We start from the raw sequence: 22,473 nt of genomic DNA on the forward strand, positions 1-22,473 counted from the left end.
TATGGAGTAAGAACAATAAAAATATCATTTACCATGAAACAAAACACCAAAATCTATTAAAATTAAGATTTTCATTGCTTGATTTCAATCTTCCAGCAACTTTTATGTAGGTTCTTTACCAGCCTAAAATGTAGTACTACTTCAGGACTGTTTGTGCATAGCAAATAACTTATTTTTTAAACCAACATTTAAGAATGGATATGCTACAGTGCTATTAAAACATTTTACCTACTTCTGAAAATCCGAACATTCTTTCTTTAACACTTACATTCAATACAGAGAGGGCCACTGAATTGTTTTTTTCCAATACAGTAATTTTAAAAGCTTACAAAAAACTTTGCTTCAGCTTCTCTGAAACTCATTATTGCTACAGTTAAACTCATTACCTGCCAAAGGAAGCTGTGGTCACTACATGGTATTGAAATGTACTAGGAACTTAAAGTTAGGGGAAGTTATAGGCAAATATTTTTCCTGTCAAGTTACGACCAATAAAATAAGTAAGGAGTCTTTAGCATAACCTTGTATATGAAACATCCATCACAATGAAAATCTTTCTCATATGGTATTTCCAATACTAATTTTATCTCCTATTTTATTTCATTTTAATGCATTAAGGAGTTTTAAATCTAGTGCCTCTGAATTTTCTTTTTAATCTTCAACAGAATAAAATGAGATGGGTATATTTACTTTCTATGAACACAAGATTGAGAGAAGCTGGTTATGAGAAAACAAACCACAATGAAAAACTGTGGAAAATATGAAAAAAGGGGTTTTTTTCTTCACTTCTGTTTTGTTTGTCATTATCCTTTCACCTTTTATTAAGCTTTTAAAGAAGTCGTATCAGCTAATTCATCTAGTTTTTGAGGGAGAGCAGAAATTGTTGAGTATTCTCCCAGTGTTTTCCAGAGACATAAACCTAAATTCCTGTATTAAAAAAACCTCCAATAATTAATTGAACTGGGCTCAAAACAGAAAACACAATAAAATATTTATTAAAGAGCAACAGCAGGCAAGTTTATATACTATGTTCTGGAGTGGACTGGTGAACTAGCCAGGGTAATTTTCATTATTGTCTGGCCGAAAAACAGAAAATTAATGACCTTGTATAGCAATTTTTGACTTAAATAAGATCGGACAGTAGAGCTTTCATTCCTCCTGCTTCAGTGACTCTAGCCTAAAATAAAAAACTGGAATAGGATTAGAAGCTAGCAGCTGAAACGTTGCAGGACAGCAAGAGGTGAATGAAAACTTATTTCATTATACATGTATAATTATATTCACTAGGTGAAGAAGAAAAAAAAGGCAAAAAATTTTTGCATTTCTAATTATACTACCTCAGAGGAACAAATGAGGGACTAAGTTGTTTTATCTATGAAAGTTTGTCAACAAAAATAAAGTGTATAAAAGCATACTGAACTTACACTGAAGCACAAATCAAAATATAAGAGTCAACTTTGATTTCCAATAAAAAGTGCTTCTGTTCAAAGAAATACCAAGCAAAGACTGGAACAACAGAATATATAAATTCCATTTTAAAAAGAACATATAATTATCCACTGTGTCTTTGCAAACAGCTTGGATGTGCAACATTTTCTGTCCTTGGAGATAAAAATAATTTTTTTCCTTCATTAGTATGGATTACTTTTGGCAAGTAACATATAAATAGCACACGCTGTAATATTCTAAGCACATTCATATTTATATAATGGCTAATGTCAGCTCATGATTATGTGTTTCATATGCTAAACATGATTTTGCATTAAGAGCAATTTTGATTAGCAGAAGTCTGCATCTCCAGTTAATGAATGATAGAATGCTTTGTGAATGCAATGGCCACTGAATTCAGTGACTCTGAAGAAATGCTTTGCCCAGCTTCAGATGCATGGATATATTTTTATAAAATAGCTTATTTTTAGTTTTATTTCTCCAATTCTTCCATATTGCATGGCATAAACTCAAAAGTGAGTTTAATTTTGAATCCTTAGAAGCTTACTGCACTGAACTGAAGATTGCCTGTTGAAAAAGCAATGATATATTAATGAAAAATTAACCCCATATTCAAAGAAACAGAAAACCAAGAGAATTCCTCAGGCCGTTTAAACAGAATTTAATTACATTCACAAATTTTTGGTGTTACTGTTCTGCTTTTTGCTTCTTATCTGCCTCTATCCCATCTCAACAGTGACTTCTGCTGTGTTGCATGAAACCAGCTGCCATCAGAGTCACTTTTGCAAGAGGAAAAATCCAGGTTTTCATAAATGGTACCTTTATTGTTCCTATTCTTGGAGCATTACAGCAGACTTTTATGAGCTGCATATTCATACCAAGTATATGGAAATTAGGGATTTGTTTTAGCTGAAAATATTAAAAGTTACTCTTTTTTTGATTGTTGAGAAGACACGATGCCTGAGTACTAACACAGCTGAAGAGAAAAGGCTCTTAGTCTGCCCCTCCACTTATGTAGCTTGTTCTTCTTCAGGGAAAAAACATTTCAGTTTGAAAAAAATGTACATTTTGTGTGCATGAAAGAAACATGATGTCACGAAATCATCACAAATTTAATGCATTCAGGCAATGCCATTTAAATATGGTGTACATACAGGAATAGAAACATGGGAGACAGAAACCTCCCTAGCAAAATGAAATACTATACATTGCTTTAATATTAATCAAAACCAAATTCATCTAAAACTGCATTATTCACTAGAAAGCACTAATAAATTACTGCAAATCATAATAGGCAAGTTTAAGCTTATATTAAATTGTTCTATATACATGGATACATGTTACAATATGCTTGAATTTTACGAAATCCCAGGTGTCCCATTGTTTTAGCAATGTCTTTTCACAAGATAATAAAATAAAAATGTGAATATTCATATGTAATTTAGATACAGCCAAAATCATTAAGTATATTCATTATAAACCATAGAGAAAAAGAAACCATATTTTATATACTCTTGTCTAAAATCTTCTCTCCAGCTTTCAACATTGGTAACTTTGAATGTGCAGAAACAGTAAGTCCTCCCTCTGCCATCAAAAGAATGTCTTTACTAAAATAGCCATTATAATGGCTCTTTCTCCTAATTTTCTTCAAGCAAATTGGCCTAAAGAATTCCTACTAAAGCTACATAGAGACAATATTAACTTTAGGCCAATGCAATCTATACACAGGTAATTCCTCAGGACAGATCATACCTGCAATCTTCTCAACACAGTGATTGCTTTTATATTTGCTATTCCTTCTTTTTTCAACCCTGCAACTGAAATTACCTATCCCACCTACATTCTTCATCACATTTCCTGCTGACATACAATATTCACATCTTCACTCTTCCCTTCCTCCTCACTACTTCCATAATCTAATCATCTCTCTCTACACATATCTCCCATACTTAGGTGTTTCAATCACTGCAATACTGTCTCCATTGGATTTCCCAAAATTCTTGTTGGATCTTTAATCCCCGATCCTTTAGATTTGTGTTCTCAAACATTATGCTGATTATACATGTTAAGAGTCAGTTGGAAAAATATAATTTACAATGTCCACAGGGAAAAAAACAATCCAGTATAATGATTCAATACAAGTTGACACTCAGAAGCAGCAGTACTAAAGGAGAGGTATGTAGACGTGATCAGGAACAGTTTTACACACTCAGGGAAACAAAAAAATACTGTTTGCTGTTCTTATTAAGGTATAATCAAAGAAGGAAAAAAACCAATCTGATCCTTGGCTTCTGCGTTTTGACACAAGTGTAACATTATTAATGGACAACTAGCATTACTTTAGAAAGGATATAGACAGTTGGTGACAAAGATTAACGCATTATTTATGTGGGAAAATACATTCAGGAGACTTCCCAGTCTGACTATTCGTGAGACACTCTGGCAGTCACACTCCCAAGCAGAGGCTTCAGCTGAGGCCCCTTCACAGCAGGTGCCTCTAGTCAACAAACAAGGAGCCAATTCTATCCTAGAAGTTTTCAAAAAGGTAGAAACTTTGCACAAATGATGTTTACAAATACCAAAGTCCTGCTCGTTCTTCATGTTGCTGTAAGAGTAGAACACAAATGCATAGAACCTGACCTTGTAGTTCAATCAATACAAATACCAGGACTGCTCCAAATTATCCTATGTGGCACTAACTGGTTACCAGTTTTCAGTCCTTCACACGGACCAGTACTTCACAAATTCAGTATGTAATATTAGACTACTGTATGTATGTCCAAGATGCTGAAAACAAGTAACCATGTAGCACTACCAAACTGCTATCTTGTATCTGAAAAAGCAACATACAGGAATAGCAAAGAACAAGTCATAAAAACTATGTGTATTAAATACCTGTCATCAGGAAAGAAGATATAAATCAAAGTAATTATCCAGATTGTATTTCACAAAGGACAAAAAGTATTTAACTCACAAATCTTACAAAGGAGTTATAGACAAATCTCCTACAAAGTTTAACTAAGTTCAAGCATCACACTATAGTAATGGAACTATGAGGCACTACAAACTGAGTATACACAACAGGAAAAAAACATCAGTGAAATGTATGAGACTGTGAAACACATATATAAAAATGCACTGAAATTTAAGAACTCAAAAAATGCTGAAGAATTTAATTTAGAGAGAAGTGCTCCACCAGCACAGAAAAAAGTGGCACTATGTAATGAAATATATCTAGTTCTCATATTACTGATTTGGAAAATGGGAAGTCAGATTTTGTTGGAAAACCTCAGATGTCATCCAGAATACCCATGACATGAACAGCTAATTTCTGTGTTTTCTGGAAAAGTCCTGGACAGCCATCATGGCTTTCACACTAAGTCCCCATTTTCAACCTCCATACTTTTCCTTTTTAGCTCCTCATTTCCTTCTGCCTCCATTTCTTCTGAAGCTCATAGGACAGCTGCACAGGAGGAACCACCTCATGTAACACAACAGTGCACCATGCTGGGTGCTACACAAATCTTTTTCCTTCCCTGGCAAATTTACATTATGAGTTACTGATTGTCATACCACAAAAGCTCTCATGACATTGTGTATATATCTGCAGACAGTCAAGCACACAGCTGCAAAGAACAGTGCTTTTCATATTTACATTTGTACTGCACTTACTTGGACATCCAAACAGATGAAGAAATTATATAGTCAGTAATTTCAGAAACATATGCATTATTTAAAGGAAAAATGTAAATATTCAGTAACATAAAGCAAACTTCTGTGAGCTACTGCATGAATTATATCATAAATAACAGTTAGAATCATGTACGAGTACTACCAGAGCTTGTCAGATGCTCCAGTTAAGGAACAGATCCTGAAAACAGCTTGCTTTTCTCTGGTTATTTTAATTCCAGCACACTAAAATTCATAAAAGCAGAAAAGAAGTTCCTTTAGCAGTCTTGCACAAAACCAAGTTCTTCATTGTATTGCAAAGAACTCTTATTAGGATTTTTTTTTAATCTTCTCAAAATTAACAGCTACGTACCTGTTGCTGAACTGGTACTTGCTGTACTACCTGTGTGGGCACTGCTGCCTGGCCAGCCACAGATGTCTGTAAAGTCACAGTCGAACCTGTATCCGCCCCAGTCTCTGATGTCTGCATTGTGATCTCTGAATAAAATTAAAATATGAAATCAAAAAGTTAGTGCATAAAAGTTTTTATTTTGCCACTTACATTAGTGCACTAATTTGTCCCTTATTTCTATTAATATTTTAAAGTTAGCTAATACCAATCTCATTATGAGCCCAAAGATTTTTCCACCTAGTAGCACATGAGTTAGTATAAATGGGGTTTTATGTTATTTTTATCTTATATTTGAAACATCTTTTGCTTACATATGAAGAAACATGTCACTTATCTGAGCTTTATCACTTTAGGAATAACTCAGAGAAATCAGCAGCAGATCTTCTCTCAGCTTGTAAATAACTGGTCAGTATTCAAAAGCATTTTTTCTCTGTCTTACCGAATTACACTAAAATCTCTATACATTCAAATTCAAAGTTGAACTTGAAGCAGGTCACAGAATGAAGGCCTCTGCTCTGGAAACCAAACCCTGAAAAGCATCTAATGAGTCCCAGTGAAAAAAACACTCCAATAACCTTCTTCAGTAGAAAGCATTAAAGCAATTAGTAAGAAATGTTTGACACTAAAACCATTTAGAGAAAGATAAATGGTAGGCAAATGCCTATGATCATGGCCCTGATGTTTAAAGGAACAACAAAATTTGGGTAGAATTAAATGGTTCAAGAATCAGGGAAAATACCTGACAAAGAAAACTTATCAGAAAGACAACCAAGAACGACATGCCTTCATATGAAACATTGATTGTGAGCTGTGATTGTGCAGATTCCTCGATTTTGCTCAACCAAAATGACAATACAATTGGCTGGTGACAAACCAAAATGAATTCAAAATTGTGAATCAGCCTTTTATTTCCCTTTCCTCTTAAATTTCTTTTAAGCAGTGGATGATTAACCAGTGAGAATAATTAACAGATGAGGCAGGTTCTTCTCCACCTAGTGCCTTCAAAAACAGAAGACTGTATGTGTCTGTGAAGAATCACAGCAAACAAACACAAATTACTAGTCTATAATCGAAATGTTCTGAGAAATTTTACTGTCCTCAGTCTCTATTAATCTATATTAGCAACAGAATACTTTAGCAATTTGAGAACCACTGTCATTAAAAATGAGTAGCTTTATCATGCATAACAAAAGAGACTTACATGAAAAAAAAAATCTATAGATACTTAGAATGACCTATGAAAGTCATTTTTTTTCTTCAGTTTAACTCATGACACCCAAATGGCTGACAGTGAAGAAATTGGACTTTAATCCCTACCACCATCACCAAATAACAAGCTCCCCCAAAAACTCTAAATTTTTTTTGAGACAAAAGCATAATGAAAAAAATGAGGGACATACCACAAGACAGCAGAAGGAATTAATTACTGCACCTAAAAATTTTAGTGGTCTCCTTGTTTGACAATAGAACCACCTGTCAACAGCAAACTTCCCTCTAAAGGCTGGGTTCCACAGCAGTGGAAGGTCTTAAGCTGATTTAAGGCTGGGTTTCTGCAGCTCCAACTATCTCTAGTTCACTTTGCATTCAAATGCAGCCACTGCAAAGCACAAAACATGTATATAAATGTAGTATGAGGTCAGGCAATAGGGCCAGGACCTTGCCATTTGGGACCATTCTTGGTTTAAACCCCAGGAAACCATGGCTATGGCACACCTGATTGATTTAAATTCCTCTTCTGAAATATTTGGAAAGACTGATAAATTCTAGATCAAACTAATTTCAAATTAATCAATAGACTTTCAGAGATTCATGTTAACTGAACCCTCTACTTTTAGGCAGCACATGCACTTCAGGACCCAGCACATGCGACAATAACCAGCATACAAAAAAAGAAGAAAGAACTTCAGATTACATTTATATATTAAAATCTTAACAATTAAAACTGATGTCCACACAATAAATAACTGAGGAGTTGGAAGCCTCCATGCTGCTAGACAGTTACAGCCTAGTTGTCAGTACTCAAAATTGGTGAGATGAACCCCACGGGTGGAGTTCAGCCACCAATGGTTACAGACTGTTCAGAAAGAACAGGTGAGGAAGCAGAGACAGGTGCATTTTGATTGTCTGCTGAGGTCTGGGTAGCAAGCGAGGGGAACTACATACTCCAAAGACTACTTTGAGAAGCTGCCAGAAGCTTCCCCTATGTCTGATGAAGACAGTGTCAGCTGGATCCAGGATGGAACTATTGCTGACCAGAGCTGAGCCCTGAACCTATCAGTGACAGTAGTGTCTCTGAGATAGTATTTTTAAGAAGGGGGGTAAAAAAGGTATTGGACAGAAGCAAATTGCAGTCACAGAAGAAAGGAGTGAGAATACGGTAGAGAACCTGCAGACATGTCAGTGGAAGATCAGCAGAAGGTGCCTGAGCTGAGACTGGAGCAAGCTTGGGGACTTGTGACCCCAGGGAAAAGCTGTGCTGGAGCAGCCTGGTCCTGAAGGGCTGCACCCCACGTAAGGGACCATGCTGGAGCAGTTTGTGGAGAACTGTAGGCCATGGGAATGACTCATAGAGAAATGAACGGAGGACTTCTGTGGGACCCTACACAGAAGCTGAGGAAGAATATGAAGAGTTCACCCACGAGAAGGAAACAGCCACAGAAACAACGTGTGAGGAACTGATGGAACCCATTCCAAATTCCTCTGCGCTGCTGGGAGGAGGTAGAGAGTCAGGAATAAAGTTAAGCTTGAGAGAAAGCGGGGTGTGAGGGGAAGGTGTTTTGAAGATCTAGGTTTATTTCTTACTATTCTACCCTGATCTAATTGGCAATAATTCAAATAATTTTCCTCAAGTCAAATCTGTTTTGCCTGTCATGGTAATTGGTGAGTGATCTTTCAATGCACTTGTAGTTACACTTTCTCTTCCTTGTGCAGCTGAGGACTGGAGTGATAGAGTGGTTTTGGTGAGCACCTGGCACTCAGCAAGGATTGCTTCCATTGTTCTGGTTTAAGTCTCTATCCTAAATGCAAAATTTTATTATAGTTCAGTACACTGTGCAGATTTTTCCCTCTAGGTGCTATATGATATGGTTTGACATTCAACCTTAAGCATCTTCCTATTTGCTGGAAGTTCTTCTAGCATCATGTCAGTGATGCAGTCAGTGTAATTCCTTTACATTGCATCAATATTGAGAACACAATGCTGGTTTTGGCTAGGGTAAAATTAACCTTCTTCATTGTGGCTGGCATGAGGCTGTGTTTTGGATTTGTGCTGAACCCAGGGTTGATAATACAGAGATGTTTTTGTTGCTGCTGAGCAGGTCTTGCACAGAGCCAAGGCCTTTTCTGCCTTTGGTGCTGCCACACTGGGGAGGGGACTGGGGGTGCCTGGGACAGGTGACCCCAGCTGACCAAAGGGATGTTCCAGACCATGGGGCACCAGGCTCAGTGTATGAAGTGAGAGGAAGAAGGAGAAAGGGGGGGACATTTAAAGCAATGATCTTTGTCTTCCCAAGTCACTCTTATGTGTGATGGGGCCCTGCTCTCCTGGAGCTGGCTGAACACCTGCCTGCCCATGGGAAGCACTGAATTAATTCCATGTTTTGCTTTGCTTGTGTGTGTGGCTTCTGCTTTCCCTTTTAAACTGTTTTTATCTCAACCCCCGGGCTCTTCAGCTTTCAGCCTTCTGATTCTCTCCCCAAACCCCACTGGTTGGAGAGTAAGTAAGTGGCTGCAGGGCTTGGCTGCTGGCTAGGATTAAAGCCACAAGAATAATCTAAATAAAGACTCTGCCTTTTTTTCACTGACACTCCATGTAAGTAAAGGAAATGAATATTACAGCAGAAAAGACGTCATCCTTGCCTAATTGGACTGTCAGGTGTATGACAAACAACAGATGAATGTTTGACAAGCTCCTTTTTATTCTGCCTAATTAAGCAGTTGGACACACCCATCTGTTAATGGTATTGCTTTGTATAGCCAGTGCTTGTTGCATGATGTGAATGTAAGCTAAACAGGCCACATTCTGAAAGAAGACTAATTAACCTCTCCAAGTGGGAAAAGATACTGTCGGGACCCAGCTGCTGAATGCAACAAGGTTAGTATTTCCTCAGTATAATGGACAGAACTCAGGCAAAGCTACTACACGGAAAATTACTCCTTTCCTGTATATTCTGTGCAGTTTCATGTTGTCTGTAAAATTCCCTCAAGATTTTCTAATATACCCAAACTCTCAGTTGGAATCCTTCTGGTTTCTAGACTTGAAACATGAAGGCAGAATGATTTAAGAGTATAACTTTCACTCTTACCAAAAGAGATTGTTAAAATGTGTCAGATTACAATTTATTTTGTTCCTGGACTAATTCACACTGAACTAATTTACTTTTTTAAGCGACCAGAGTTTACAAAGTTTTGTTCAGCTACATGTGCTTTATTGTCTAGATCAAATAATGTAGCAGGCTTTAATTCAATGCAAAAAAAATGAAAGCCTGTAATTTACTTTCAAGTGCAGCAGGAAATTTCTTTTTTCTCTAGAAGGCTAAACAAAACATCACAGAAGATAAATTCAACTGGATCTCGTAATCACATGCAGTAATGGCAGGCTTTTAATAGTCATAATAAAAGGCTAATCTTAAGATCTTATCTATTTATAATGATGAATAGCCAATATCCTAATTAAGAATTTGCAGCAACATAATGTGTTTCACAATAAAGGAAATCTTCTCAGAACATTAAGTTTCAACAATTAATACAGAATTCTTGGTTCCTGAACTGGAGTATAAATGGAAATATTACTCAGCAATACACTAGTTTCACATAGGCATTCGTTTTCAATTTCTGTATAAACAAAATTTTATGAATAATTGACTTCATAATTGTGTTGTGTTAGCCACAGAAGACAGATTACACAAGCTATTCACAGAGGAAGAAGAGAATATTACTGTACTTTCCAGATACTAATGTATTTTCATGTTAGAACCCCAGTTTCTTATCAAACACTATTTGTTTGTCTTCTCCCAAGGTTCTTGTGAATCCCAAAGCAGGCACCTGGACTCTGCCTAGTATTAGTACCGGGTGCTAAATATTGCAGTTAGTAATACAAATTTCCTTAGTCTTTTTTCAGCTTTTCACAGAATTATGGAAGAGTAACAGTTAACTGAATGGCACAGAATGAGGTTTAGAAGCTGCCTCTCTGGACTTACACAAATACTCCTGAGTAGTAAAACCCTGTAAAAGAGTAACAAACAGAAGGGTGAGATACACATGTGCACACTGGAAGGGACCTGTGCAAGTAGAAACTCCTGGTAACTCCTTCAGAGAAAGTTCATATAAAAAGCATTGTCCTGATGATCAGTTCACTAAATACCTAAGAGAAGTATTAGTCCATAACAGTCATAAATGAAATTCCATATTGCCAGCAGATCACAGCACATGGCTGCTTAGATTGAATGACTACTTCATGATGCTCTCACTTCGATGTACTTACTAATTTTACCTTCAAAACCACCAAAATTTTATTTAATCTTGCTGGAAAATAATCAGTATTACACGGCAGCCCTCTCATTAGTACACACCAGCACCAAGCTTACATTCACAAACAGGGTACAACTTCTTAAAATTTTTGCTGTGAGAAAACTAGCAAACCATTAAACAATTACACTTATGCTATTCTAGAGCATTAGCTTGTCCACTAGAGATTCTGTGAGCAGAAAAGTCCAAGGTGTTTTTCTTCATCCTGGGTGCAAGGGTGTGAGGAAGAGGACACTGATACTGCCGGTTGTTGGTTGTAGAACTGGCATTGGCAACAGAGCTTTAAGATCATACAGCCTTCCCTGAGGTTTGCAACTTAGAAGAGATGGGATGCACCTCACTAATTGGGGCAGAGATTATTTTTGCCAGCTGACCTGGTAGGAAGGGACTGGAATCAGGAATGACATGGGGAGGGAAAGAGTTTCCAGCGGCCCTGCGAACGAGTGGTGGACAGGTTCAACAAGCAAAGGCCTGGGGTGACATGAATGAAAGGCAACACATAAACAAAAAATGAGGCTTAAGCAGGGTCACCTCAAGAATGTGCATATGAGCAAGGAAGTGGCTACAAGGCACCTTTATGAGGCAGCCACACAGACCTTCTTTCAGAAATCAGCATGCTAAGATGAATGTCTGAAGAGCTCATATGCAAAGGGGTATTCAACGGCCTCAAACTCAGCATGGTGAACACACACGAGGAACAGAGACCTCTGTGCACTTGCAGGACAATTGTCTTGTTGAGATGACAGATGACAGTGGGATGGCAAACATGTCTGAACAGCAGCAATAGAGAGACATAAGCTATTTCACCTTACAGTTTGTTTTTTTCAGAAATAAAAATGTCTTTAGGAAACAATCTAGGATGAGGTTGACAGGAACTTCCTTGCTGGGATGGTATTTTGTAGTGTTTAACAAGAAATAAGTTTTGATAAAGGATTTTAGTACAGAACATTGCTACAAGTTTAGTGTGCTTTTTAAGCTGCTATTTACACTCCTAAGTATAGCACATAACGGCTTTTAATTCAGATTTAGTCAAGTATTATCCATCTTTAATAGTACTTTTCAGATACTGAGGCATCTGTCTTTATTATATTAGCGTAATTGTCATGGGCTGGAATGAGCATGTTCACAATCTCCCAAAAATATCTCTATGCAGAATGATACTTACAGTATCAAATGAAATTTCTAGCTTGAGCCAAGATCTTATTCTAAGGCACTAATGATAACAGCAGAATTAATTATAAAGTCTAACATGTATACTTCTTCATTGACAACAAAATGTATTTTGATTATTTTCTGGGGAAGAATATGAAAGCTAGAGAACCACCTGGATAAAACAGCTTTTTTTTTTGCTTCTGCATCATTTATACAGTTATGAAAGGAGATCTCTAGGTTACTTCAGAAGTGAGTTATGGATGTTTGGGTGGGTTTTTTCCTCCTAGTATGATATTGTGCTACAGTCCTTTCATCAAAAGACTAAATGTGTACCTGATAAGAATGAAATAAAGGGAGGAAAAGTGATGTCAAAATGGAGACTATATTTATTTTGACCATTCAGTAGAACAAAACATGAAATGAAAAATTCAAAAATTTTTATTATAGCTGGAAAAATTATAATTTTTAATTATAGCTGGAAAAATCTACTTTATTAATAGAATGAGCAGTATGAGAGGAAATCACTTAAGTTCTCCATGTGTCACAAATTTTATGTTTGTGATTCTTACTGTTGGACTTTCACCAAATGACAGTATAGTCCCAGAGAGTGGAAGGCACATGCTCAAGCAGTGCTACCTACAGAATTCTATCCTTCTGCCCAGGACCACATCCAGGTGAGTTCTGAATACAGCCAAGAATAGGAACTCCACAGTCTCCATGGACAACCTGTGCCCATCCTTGGTCAGCCTCACAGAAAAAGCTTCGGTTCAGGTGGAGAGAGAACCACCTGTTACTGCCTCTTGAACCTGCATTGGGCACTACTGAAAAGAGTCAGCTCTGCTTTAGCCCATGTCATAACACTCTAAAAGTTACGATATTAGTAATGCATTGCCATCTTTCATATGCTTCACTCAGTCATTTCTTCACCAGACACAAGAGGAAGGAAAGAATTCATGCCAGATTTATTTGCTGTGTTGTAATTTTCTTCCTTTTCCCATCACCTTAGCAGTAGTTAAATAGATGGTGAGAAATGTGACAATCCACAGTTCCCCTACGAATAGGGATGGGGGAAACCAATTAAGAAAAAAAAAGAAAGAAAAAGAAGGAGAGAAAAAGAAGGGAATGTAGATGGAGACACAGGTTTCACCTAATAACAACCTCACCACATCATATTCAGGTTATCATCAATATCATTTGCCTATCTAGAATTTACTGTCACTGGATAAGAAAGAAGGCTTAGGGTAAAATCTGATGAAAGCTCTTAAAGGGCTATTTAGAGCTCTCTAGAAACTAAAAGTGGTCCAATATTAAAATATCTTTAAATTTTGGAACATGTAAAGAATAAAAGGTTAAATACCATGATCCTGTCTTGCTACATCATATTAGAGAACAACATTAGTTCTAATGCAAGTTTGTGCACCTAAGGGAACAAGAAAATGAAGAGAAACATCTTTTCCCTTCTTCTGAACTGCACCAAAGTTTGCTTCAAAATTCATACATCACAGAAGCATCAAGATTCCAAATGGCTAAAGTTTTGGGGTTTTTTAGTTAGGATGCATAAATCTTAGTATTTCAGTTTTTGAGAAGTTGAAGCAGTTCAAAACACTGAAAGTGAAAAATACTATTGACACACTGAAAGTTATTTGGAGATGTATATGCTAAACATCTCAGGTTTAGGCTCTGAGAAACGATCATAAATTATCACAGAATCATAGAATCATTAATACTGGAAAATACCTCCAAGAGCGAGTCTGACCTTTGACCAAACACCACCATGGCCAGTAAAACACTGTACAAAGTGCCATGTCTGCTCCTTGTTGGAACACTCCCAGGGACAGTAACTCTACCAGTTCCCTGGGCAGCCCATTCCAATGCTTAACCACAGTCAAATTTCTTTTCCTAATATCCAACCTGAATCTCTCTAGGCAACTTGAGGCCATTTCCCCTTGTCCAGTCACTTGTTCCCTGGGAGAAGACGCTGCCCCCCATCTTGCTACAATCTCCTTTCAGGCAGTTGTAGACAGTGGTGAGGTTCCCCAGAGCCTCCTTTTCTCCAGGCTGAACACCCCCAGCCCCCTCAGCTGCTCCTCACAGGACTGGTGTTCCACACCGTTCCCAGCTCCACTGCCCTTCTCGGGACCTGCTCCAGCACCTCAATGTTCTTGTAGTGAGGGGGCCAAAACTGAGCACTGGATTTGAGGTGTAGCTTCATCAGTTCCAAGCATGGGGAACAATCCCTGCCCTGGTCCTGCTGGCCACACTGTGCTGAATCAAGTCAGCATGGCTTGCTCAGCTACACATGAAATCTATTTGGTTACTAAATACAGAAGCTACAGCTGTGTTTTAACTATGAAAGTATAAAGAAGGAGACCTCAACAAGAATATTGTAACTCTGACACCAGTAAGGACTATATTGGCTTAAAACAAAGAAGCAAGCTAAGACAAATCTTTTCTATATTGACCTGGGAAATGAACAAATAGGCCTACAGCTGGGATATCTGCAGGCTTACTTCAGGGATAACTATATGCAATCTACTTAAACAATGAATGGAACTGATAAAACCTCACTGGTTTCTCCCATTCCTGTTTTCCTCAACCTGCAATTTTATTTCATAAGAGAAGAATGTATATCATGCATGTCAAGAGACAAGTTAGAGACTGTTTTATTTTGCTAATAACTGAGGCATCATCTGAAGCATATCTTTGCTTGGAGCTTTCCTTTCCTGTATTGAGAAGGTCTATTTGTAAAACATATAATTTTATTCTTGCTCTGCGACACTACACTGTTTGCTTGAAACAGAAAAATGAAATAAATTCTTATTCACCTTAGACACCTAAAAAGAATGAATTAGAATCAGAAATACAGTATTTTATCACATGCAATTGTGTACCACAGTCTGCAACTATTTGCAGGAAACAGATGAATGGAGAGATGTCTGAAAATAGTTATGAACCCTCTGAAGAAACCCAAAGACCAATGTATTTGATTAGTGCCTGGCTCTTGGCTTGTAACAGGCTAACCAGCTAGTAGTAGATCATATAAAAATGCATGCATGCCTGAAGTTTGGAGATTTGATCAGTCTCTCTCAGAATATTACCATTATAAAAATATCCAATTACTCAGCAATAAGAACTGCAGGAATTCACACCTTAGCTGCAACTAATCTGCAACTTGACACTATACCAAGCTGAGTATGGTGGTATGCTTGGTATGGTGTCAAATCACCTGAAAATTGAGAAGAAAGCACTGGGAATTCAAGATAATTCTGAAATACAATGCAATTAGAAAAGAATTAAGACGCCAACGGGCAGGAAATATAGAAGATGATAAGGACACACAGTGTCCAGATGAAATTCTTCATACTCATTTACATCTGTCATTCTGCACCTAGCAGCTGTGTAGCCAAACAAGTCTTGCTTACCCTTATATACCTTTCTTCCAAACTACCCTCCTATCCTAAACTATTCTTACTCTGGCTTATGTTCCTGATGATGGAGCATTAGTTAAAGAAAAAAAAGAAAAAAAGAAGTCCATTGTCATCATGTAAATTTTGACTGGAACAGAGTTTTCTCCACAGTGGTTGGTGTGGGACTATGTGCTGGATTTGTGCTGAACACAGGGTTGATAAAATAGAGCTGCTTTTATTATTGCTGAGCAAGGCTTGCACAGAGCCAAGACCTTTTTAGTTTTGACACTGCCATTTGGTGAGGAGACTGGCATTGCACAGGTTGGGAGGAGACATCAGCATATAAAGTGGGGGGAAGAAGGAGGAAGAGAGGGACATTTGAAACAATGGTCTCTGCCTTCCCATGTCACCATTATGTGTGATGAGACCCTGCACCCCCAGAGATGGCTGAACACCTACCTGACCATGAGATGCACTGAATTAATTCCTTGGTTTTTATTCTGCTTGTGTGTGTGGCTTCTGCTTTACCTATTAAACTGTTTTTATCTCAACCCGTGAGTTTTCTCACTTTTCCAGTTCTCTCCCCAATCCCACTGGCAGGAAAGTGAGTGAATAGCTGCATGGGGCTGAGCTGGCAGCTGGGGTTAATTCATAACAGTCCTTTTCGGTGGTCAATGCGAATCACAAAAGGTTCAAGGCAACAACAGATTTGACTTGAATGTACTTGATCAAATTTACAGCTAATGCCATTTAGCTAGTAATGAGGAGGCTCCTGTGCTTGCCATAGGCTTGCTTGCCTGACTGAATATCAGTCTAGTGCTCATTAGTGGCCACTTGTTGCCTTTGCTGCTTGCTGCAGTGCTGTGCTGCTGATCACCTCACCGTGTTGTGCCCGAGAGCATTTCCAAATCAGCCATGGCAAAGTGCCTGAGCTGGCAGGTGGCTGGAGGGTTGCTGCAGTTTTCTGTGCTGCTGTATGGACAGGCTGCAACACCAGTGGGAACCTGAGGAGGACGACGGGTCCCTGCAGGAGCAGGTATCCACCTGCAGCCCATGGAGGACCCCACGGTGGAGCAGCTGCATGACTGAAAGCAGCTGTGACCCGGCGAGAGGCTCATGCTGGAGCAGGTTCCTGGCAGGACCTGTGGATGCAGGGAGACAGGAGCCCCCCCTGGAGCAGGATTGCTGGCAGGACGTGTGACCCTCTGAGGGACCCATGCTGTTTCTGAAGGACTGCACCTTTTGGAAGGGACTCAGGCTGGGCAGGTCAGAAGAGCTGCAGCCTGTGACAAGAACCCACACTGAAAAAGTTTGTGGAGAACTGTCTGCTGTGGGTGGTACCCCATGATGGAGGAGGGGAAGCAAGAGATTCCCCAGCAGCCTGTTTTGGGGAAGACCATGGTAAGGAGGCACGCTGTCTCTCTGTGGTCCATGGAGGGTAATGGTGGACCACAGCAGGAACTCCTTGCTGCTAGGCAGGGTAGGAACAAGTGAAGAAGTTGCACACTGCAATGTTAAACCATTAAGTTTCTGGTTAAGCCCAAAAGGATGAGGGACAGAGCTTGTAATGGATATACTTTTACACTGCTGCTGTAAAGCATGATTTGAGTTCCATCGAATAGGAATTACTGTGGCAGTAACCACTCAAACCAAAGGAGGAGATGCCTTACAAGAAGCAGTTTCAGTGCAGCAGTGACCTGGCCTGAGCTGGCTTGGGTGCCCAGTTACTCCATGCAAGATACCACCTCCCCTGTCCCAAGTGACTGCCAGAACAGATGGAGCCCAAGGCCACTGACTAAACAAACTCAATGGACGTTTTGCTGAGGTGGTGCTCAGACTAAGGGAGTGCTATCTGTGCATTGTATCCAACAATGGAAAGGCGGTAGTGGTTAATGAGGTCATACCAAGAAGTATAGGACCTGAGCATGACATAAATGCCAAGAAATAAGGCTGGAATGCATTTGGTTTAGCTGGGGTAGAGGTAATTTTCTTCACAGTGGTTGGTGTTAATGATACAGAGATATTTTTCTTATTGCTGAACAGTGCATGCACAGAACCAAGGCCTTTTATGCTTCTTGCACAACCCCATCAGTGAGTAGGCAAGGGGTGTGCAAGAAGCTGGACAGCTGACCTCAAGTGACCACAGGGATAACCCTTCTGATTCTCTCCCCTATCCTGCTGAGGAAGTGACTGAGGACCTGCATGGGGTTTAGGTGCCAGATGGATTTAAACCATACTTAAACCTAAAAATATTCCAAAGAATAAAATGCAGTGCTTCTGCATTCTGTCAGAAGCACTGACAATGAAGCCATGAGAAATGAGCCAAGTTTTGTGAACACTTCAGTGCAGCTTTTTTACTGATCACATTCAGTCATGAATTATGTGGAATGCTTCGGCAGAGTGTGCAAACTCTTCCTTAGCACCAAAGTAATTAACTCTGCCTTGAAGCCTCAGTCAGCCCTGAACAATGGCATAGCTTGCTTATCATGGTCTACACACCACCAGGCAGATGTATCCTATGAACTCCCTAAACTGGAAAACATTTCTAAAGTTATTTCAAGGAAATTAAACTTTCAGACCTAGGAACTGATCAAATAATTCACATGAAGGTATAGAACTTAATATGGAAAAAAAAAAAAGTAGTATTTTGAATAACTTCAGGTCCTAGATCAACCACAAATTGATGGCTTAGTATTTCTGACTTACCAGAAGGCTTGTATGTTCCTAAATCATAATCTATTTTGTGTATCAATGGACAACATTCCTCTCTCTTCCTAAGACTACTTAAGGCTGTTCCTGTCTTGACAGCATTTGCTGTAGTAGAACATTCATCTTTCAAGACACTTTGACAACTTCATTTTATATTCCAAAGAGAATCTACAAGGACTAAACTGTTTAACGAACAGACAGTGGAATGTATTTTAATTTATATCTGTGATTTTTAAAAGGTACAAATCCCAGCATATTATGTGCTATTTTATTAATAATAATAATAGAAAAAATATTCTCATGTACTTCATTTGCCATGACAGTTTTAATTACGTATGACTTTAACTTGTTTCAGATAAGTATTTCTGACCTCCCTAGACAACAGTACACTGTAACATGTTTTAAATGTTGACATGGTATTTAGACACAACTGGAGTAAAGAAAATGGAACTGTAGATTGATACATCCTTGCAGTAAAGGCAACGAACAGCAGACTTGACTGTAAGAGGCAAGTGCCTCACTTCCAGATGTTAGATTCCACCTGAAATGCTCTATCCATCTTTGGACTCCACAGAAAGGGAAAAAAATACAAAAAAAAACCCCAAACCAAACCACCAAAAACACCACCACCACCACCAAACAAAAAAAACCCAAACCAAACACCACCAAACCAAAACAACAAACAAACAAGCAAAAGAAACCCCCACAAACAAAACAGACAAAAAAAAAACAAAAAAACAACAACAACAAAAAAAAAAACCCACAAAAAAAATCCACAAGTATATTCGACGTAGGAGGAAAGGCAGACCAGAAGGGATTTGTTCAGCCTTAACAAAAGAAGTTTACATACATGTGATTTCCTGAAGAAGGACCCCCAGGTAAACTGCCTCCTGAATTTCATGACATACCTTTATAACTTCAGAAGCATCCAAGTACTTTTAGTGGTAAATATGATGCATTACCAGCATTTCTCTGAGATAGCCTCCCCACATACTCAATCCTAGAAGTGGCCAATTTCCAGATGGACTTGTGTTCTAAATGCTAAAGACGATGCTTAAGCTGTAGCACAGTGACTATAAATCTCAAATAATCAGTAATCCAGTAGTTTTTTCTAAGGCAACCCAAACCTTGATTAAAAAAACCCAACAAAACACATACTCCAGCAGAGAGCATAGATTTCTTAATTCATTCTAAAGAAAAACTAACAACCTTCTTCCCATAACTCATTTATCTCTTCTTAACTCATCTAATATCTTGGGGAAAAAAACAAGTAAATCAGTAGATACCGAATTATTAACCTATATTCATGTCAACTAGACATTCTCACTTACTTACTGGTATCCTCCAGGCATCAAAAGAGCAGAGACTTTTATCAGAAAACTGGAATGTTTTATTTCCTTACAGATAGGTTCACTTACATTTAAGAAATCTGTACACTGAAAAAATGAAAAAAACATACTGAGTGGCTGCAGCAACTGACAAATTTGGCTACAGAAAGAATGGATCCAAATCAAACTAAGACAAGTTATTCACAGTATGGTTCCAGATTCAACAGTCTGCCTCTGATCCACTGTGGTTGTGCATTAAAGAACAGTGTGACCCAAAACCAATGCAAGCAGATTGGAAGATGAAGTTTAAAACACTATACATAAGAAAAAAGGTTTTTGAGGTAAGAAAATTTCCTGTTAAGAATGAGCTTGGATCTGTACATCATTTTCACAAGTAAGAGACGAAAAGAAAAGCTCTCAGATGAAAACAGAAATAAGAATCAAATTTCTCCACCATTTGACAGATGGAAATAGTAAGATTTAATTCAAATGGTTGGTCACGTGTCAGAAATAACTTGGCATACTTCCTAGTCCACATAACTTTGCCTTACTAAGAATGACCTTCACCATACACAATATTATTATTTGCCTGGCTTGGATTGCAGCATGATACCTCCCTGTCTCCAGCTAAGAGACACAAAAATTATTTGTTCTTTCCCTGCTCACATCCTTGCAGCATTACAGCAGTAGGCTTGTTATCCTTACTGAAAAAACCTGTTTGATTCCTACTACAGCTTCTCTTACACCTTTTGCTCCATAAGGCTTCATCCTATACTGTGAGTCTTTCTCACTTTGCAAAAATTACACTGGTGCTACTATGTTGACTTCTTTTCACATGGAAGGAGAGCACTGTGACGCCAACGTTTGGAACTTGCACTGTATAAACCGACGTGTACTGCCTTTCAGTACAAAAAAGTTTTATTGTTACAGAGCTAATGTTCCAAGTCTGTCTACAATTTCACAGTAAATAGTTCTTACCTTAGCTGGGCTTTTTGTAACTTTAGGAGGACAACTGTAGCATGAAGAGCTGAAAGCCTGAGCTACTCTCTCAACTATTCACTCATTTAGCATACAGAGAGACAAATATTACTGGCAGTTCCACTAGAGTTCAGCGAAGCAAGCAAAAACTATCAATCATTGTAAAGGCAAGTTCCTTGACTGCAGAAGAAAACTTGCCTGTCAGACCCCACATAATTAACTATGTGTTTTAAACAAGTTTGGTGAAGTGTTACTGTTCACAGCACATACGCCAAAGCAGCTATTATATTTACATTTAATATCTGAGATGATTTGACAGGTATCACACTGACTGCATTATGCTTAGATAAGCACTGATTTTTTACTTCTGGTAAAGAGCAGCTTTCCTTTAATTCTGTGGATTGTAGTTCAAGTTTCTAGCACTGAGTAAAAGTATGTGCCAAGCTACTTCAAGATTTACTTTCATTCTGAGTCAACATTGATTTGTTATATTGTGTTATTTCCATGTAAACAACACTGCCCACCTACCAAATATTTGTCAACATCCTAAGAAAAAAAATAACAAAAAGCCACATAACTCTACAACCATAACTAAAATACTTAGTCAGCTAAAATGTGCAAATCTGATATGTTTCCAAGTGATTCTCCATTTTTGGTGAATCAAGATAATGACACAACTACCTCAATTGCTTTGAGAAGACAGCACAAAAAAAATGTTGTTCAACTCACACCAAACACAAAATAAGATCTACAGGAGTTGGAAAATGGACAGATTATGTTCAGGTTCCTGCTGTATCCACTATATTTTCACAATGTATTTGCAAATAAGCACAATCTAAATGGTCTACTCACATCTGAAATGTCAGGGCTGCTGATTAATCAATGAAGCAGCCAGTCATATTTGCTATTTTTTTTTAACTACAGTGTTTAAACACTTCAGGCAAGACAGAAATTTCCTTATGAAGTACAAATTACACAAATCTAGAACAGCAGCATGAACTGCACAGTTATCACACACCACATCTAACAAAATACTAATGAAATAGTCTTCCCTTCTTTTAACTTGTTTACTAGAAGAGAGATGGTGTATGTCCTAGAATAAGACGATCCTGACCTGAGTTTTATGATATTTACAAGAATTGCTGTTTTTCTCTTCTCTCCTTTTCCAACTCTCCTCACACTTTCCCAAGATCCTCGAGGCCCTGGACAAAAGTTCTCTACACTGTAGAAGACTATATACCTAACACAAACCTTTAAAATACATTAATTTTGCACTTTTCATATCAACAGAATGTGCCATATTTTATATCAACAGAAACAATTCAGCATTTGCATGGTTTTCAGTCAAGAGATGGTGCACACAAAGAAACCATTATGCAACTACCACCTTACAAGATACAGCACAATAAAAGGAAATGTGTCTGAAGTTTCTCAGTTCAAGGTATATATGACAGAGTTAAAGTCTTTCTGGTAAGACTTTGCTTTAGGACCAGAAATTTGCTTTAAAATATGAATTGTATGTATTTTACATGCCACGAATATAAGGAGCTGTTACATAGAATGCTAAAATATTAAAAAGAAAAACAGAGGAAGTTCTGTGCAGACACAACAAAAATGAATCCCTGACCTACAGGACAGAAGAAATAACTAGTAAGCTTGACATACATGTATACATGATACTTGCCTAACCTAAAAACAACACAAAAAAATTTACAAAGTTATTTTTAAAGTTGCTCTAACTTATTCTAAGATGGGCCAGATGTGCTCAATAGAACACCAAATATTTAAACTTAATCTTGCTACAGCTGGATGCCATGTAACCTGAGCAATTCATGTGCCAAGGAAA

At 38.1% G+C, this 22,473-nt stretch overlaps 1 protein-coding gene across 3 annotated transcripts in view; it reads right to left on the reverse strand.

Annotated features, from left to right (window-relative positions):
* Window positions 1–22,473, reverse strand: part of RFX3 (regulatory factor X3) — a 105,038-nt gene that overhangs the window by 48,139 nt on the left and 34,426 nt on the right. For all 3 annotated transcript variants that reach the window (XM_063422485.1, XM_063422487.1, XM_063422484.1), the window contains exon 2: window positions 5,489–5,613. In XM_063422485.1, coding sequence (XP_063278555.1) covers window positions 5,489–5,605 — 117 coding nt within the window. In that variant the 5' untranslated portion in view covers window positions 5,606–5,613. The remainder of the gene's footprint in view (window positions 1–5,488; window positions 5,614–22,473) is intronic.

Source organism: Prinia subflava, chromosome Z, assembly GCF_021018805.1.
Source record: "Prinia subflava isolate CZ2003 ecotype Zambia chromosome Z, Cam_Psub_1.2, whole genome shotgun sequence".
In the NCBI taxonomy this organism is placed as follows: Eukaryota; Metazoa; Chordata; class Aves; order Passeriformes; family Cisticolidae; genus Prinia; species Prinia subflava.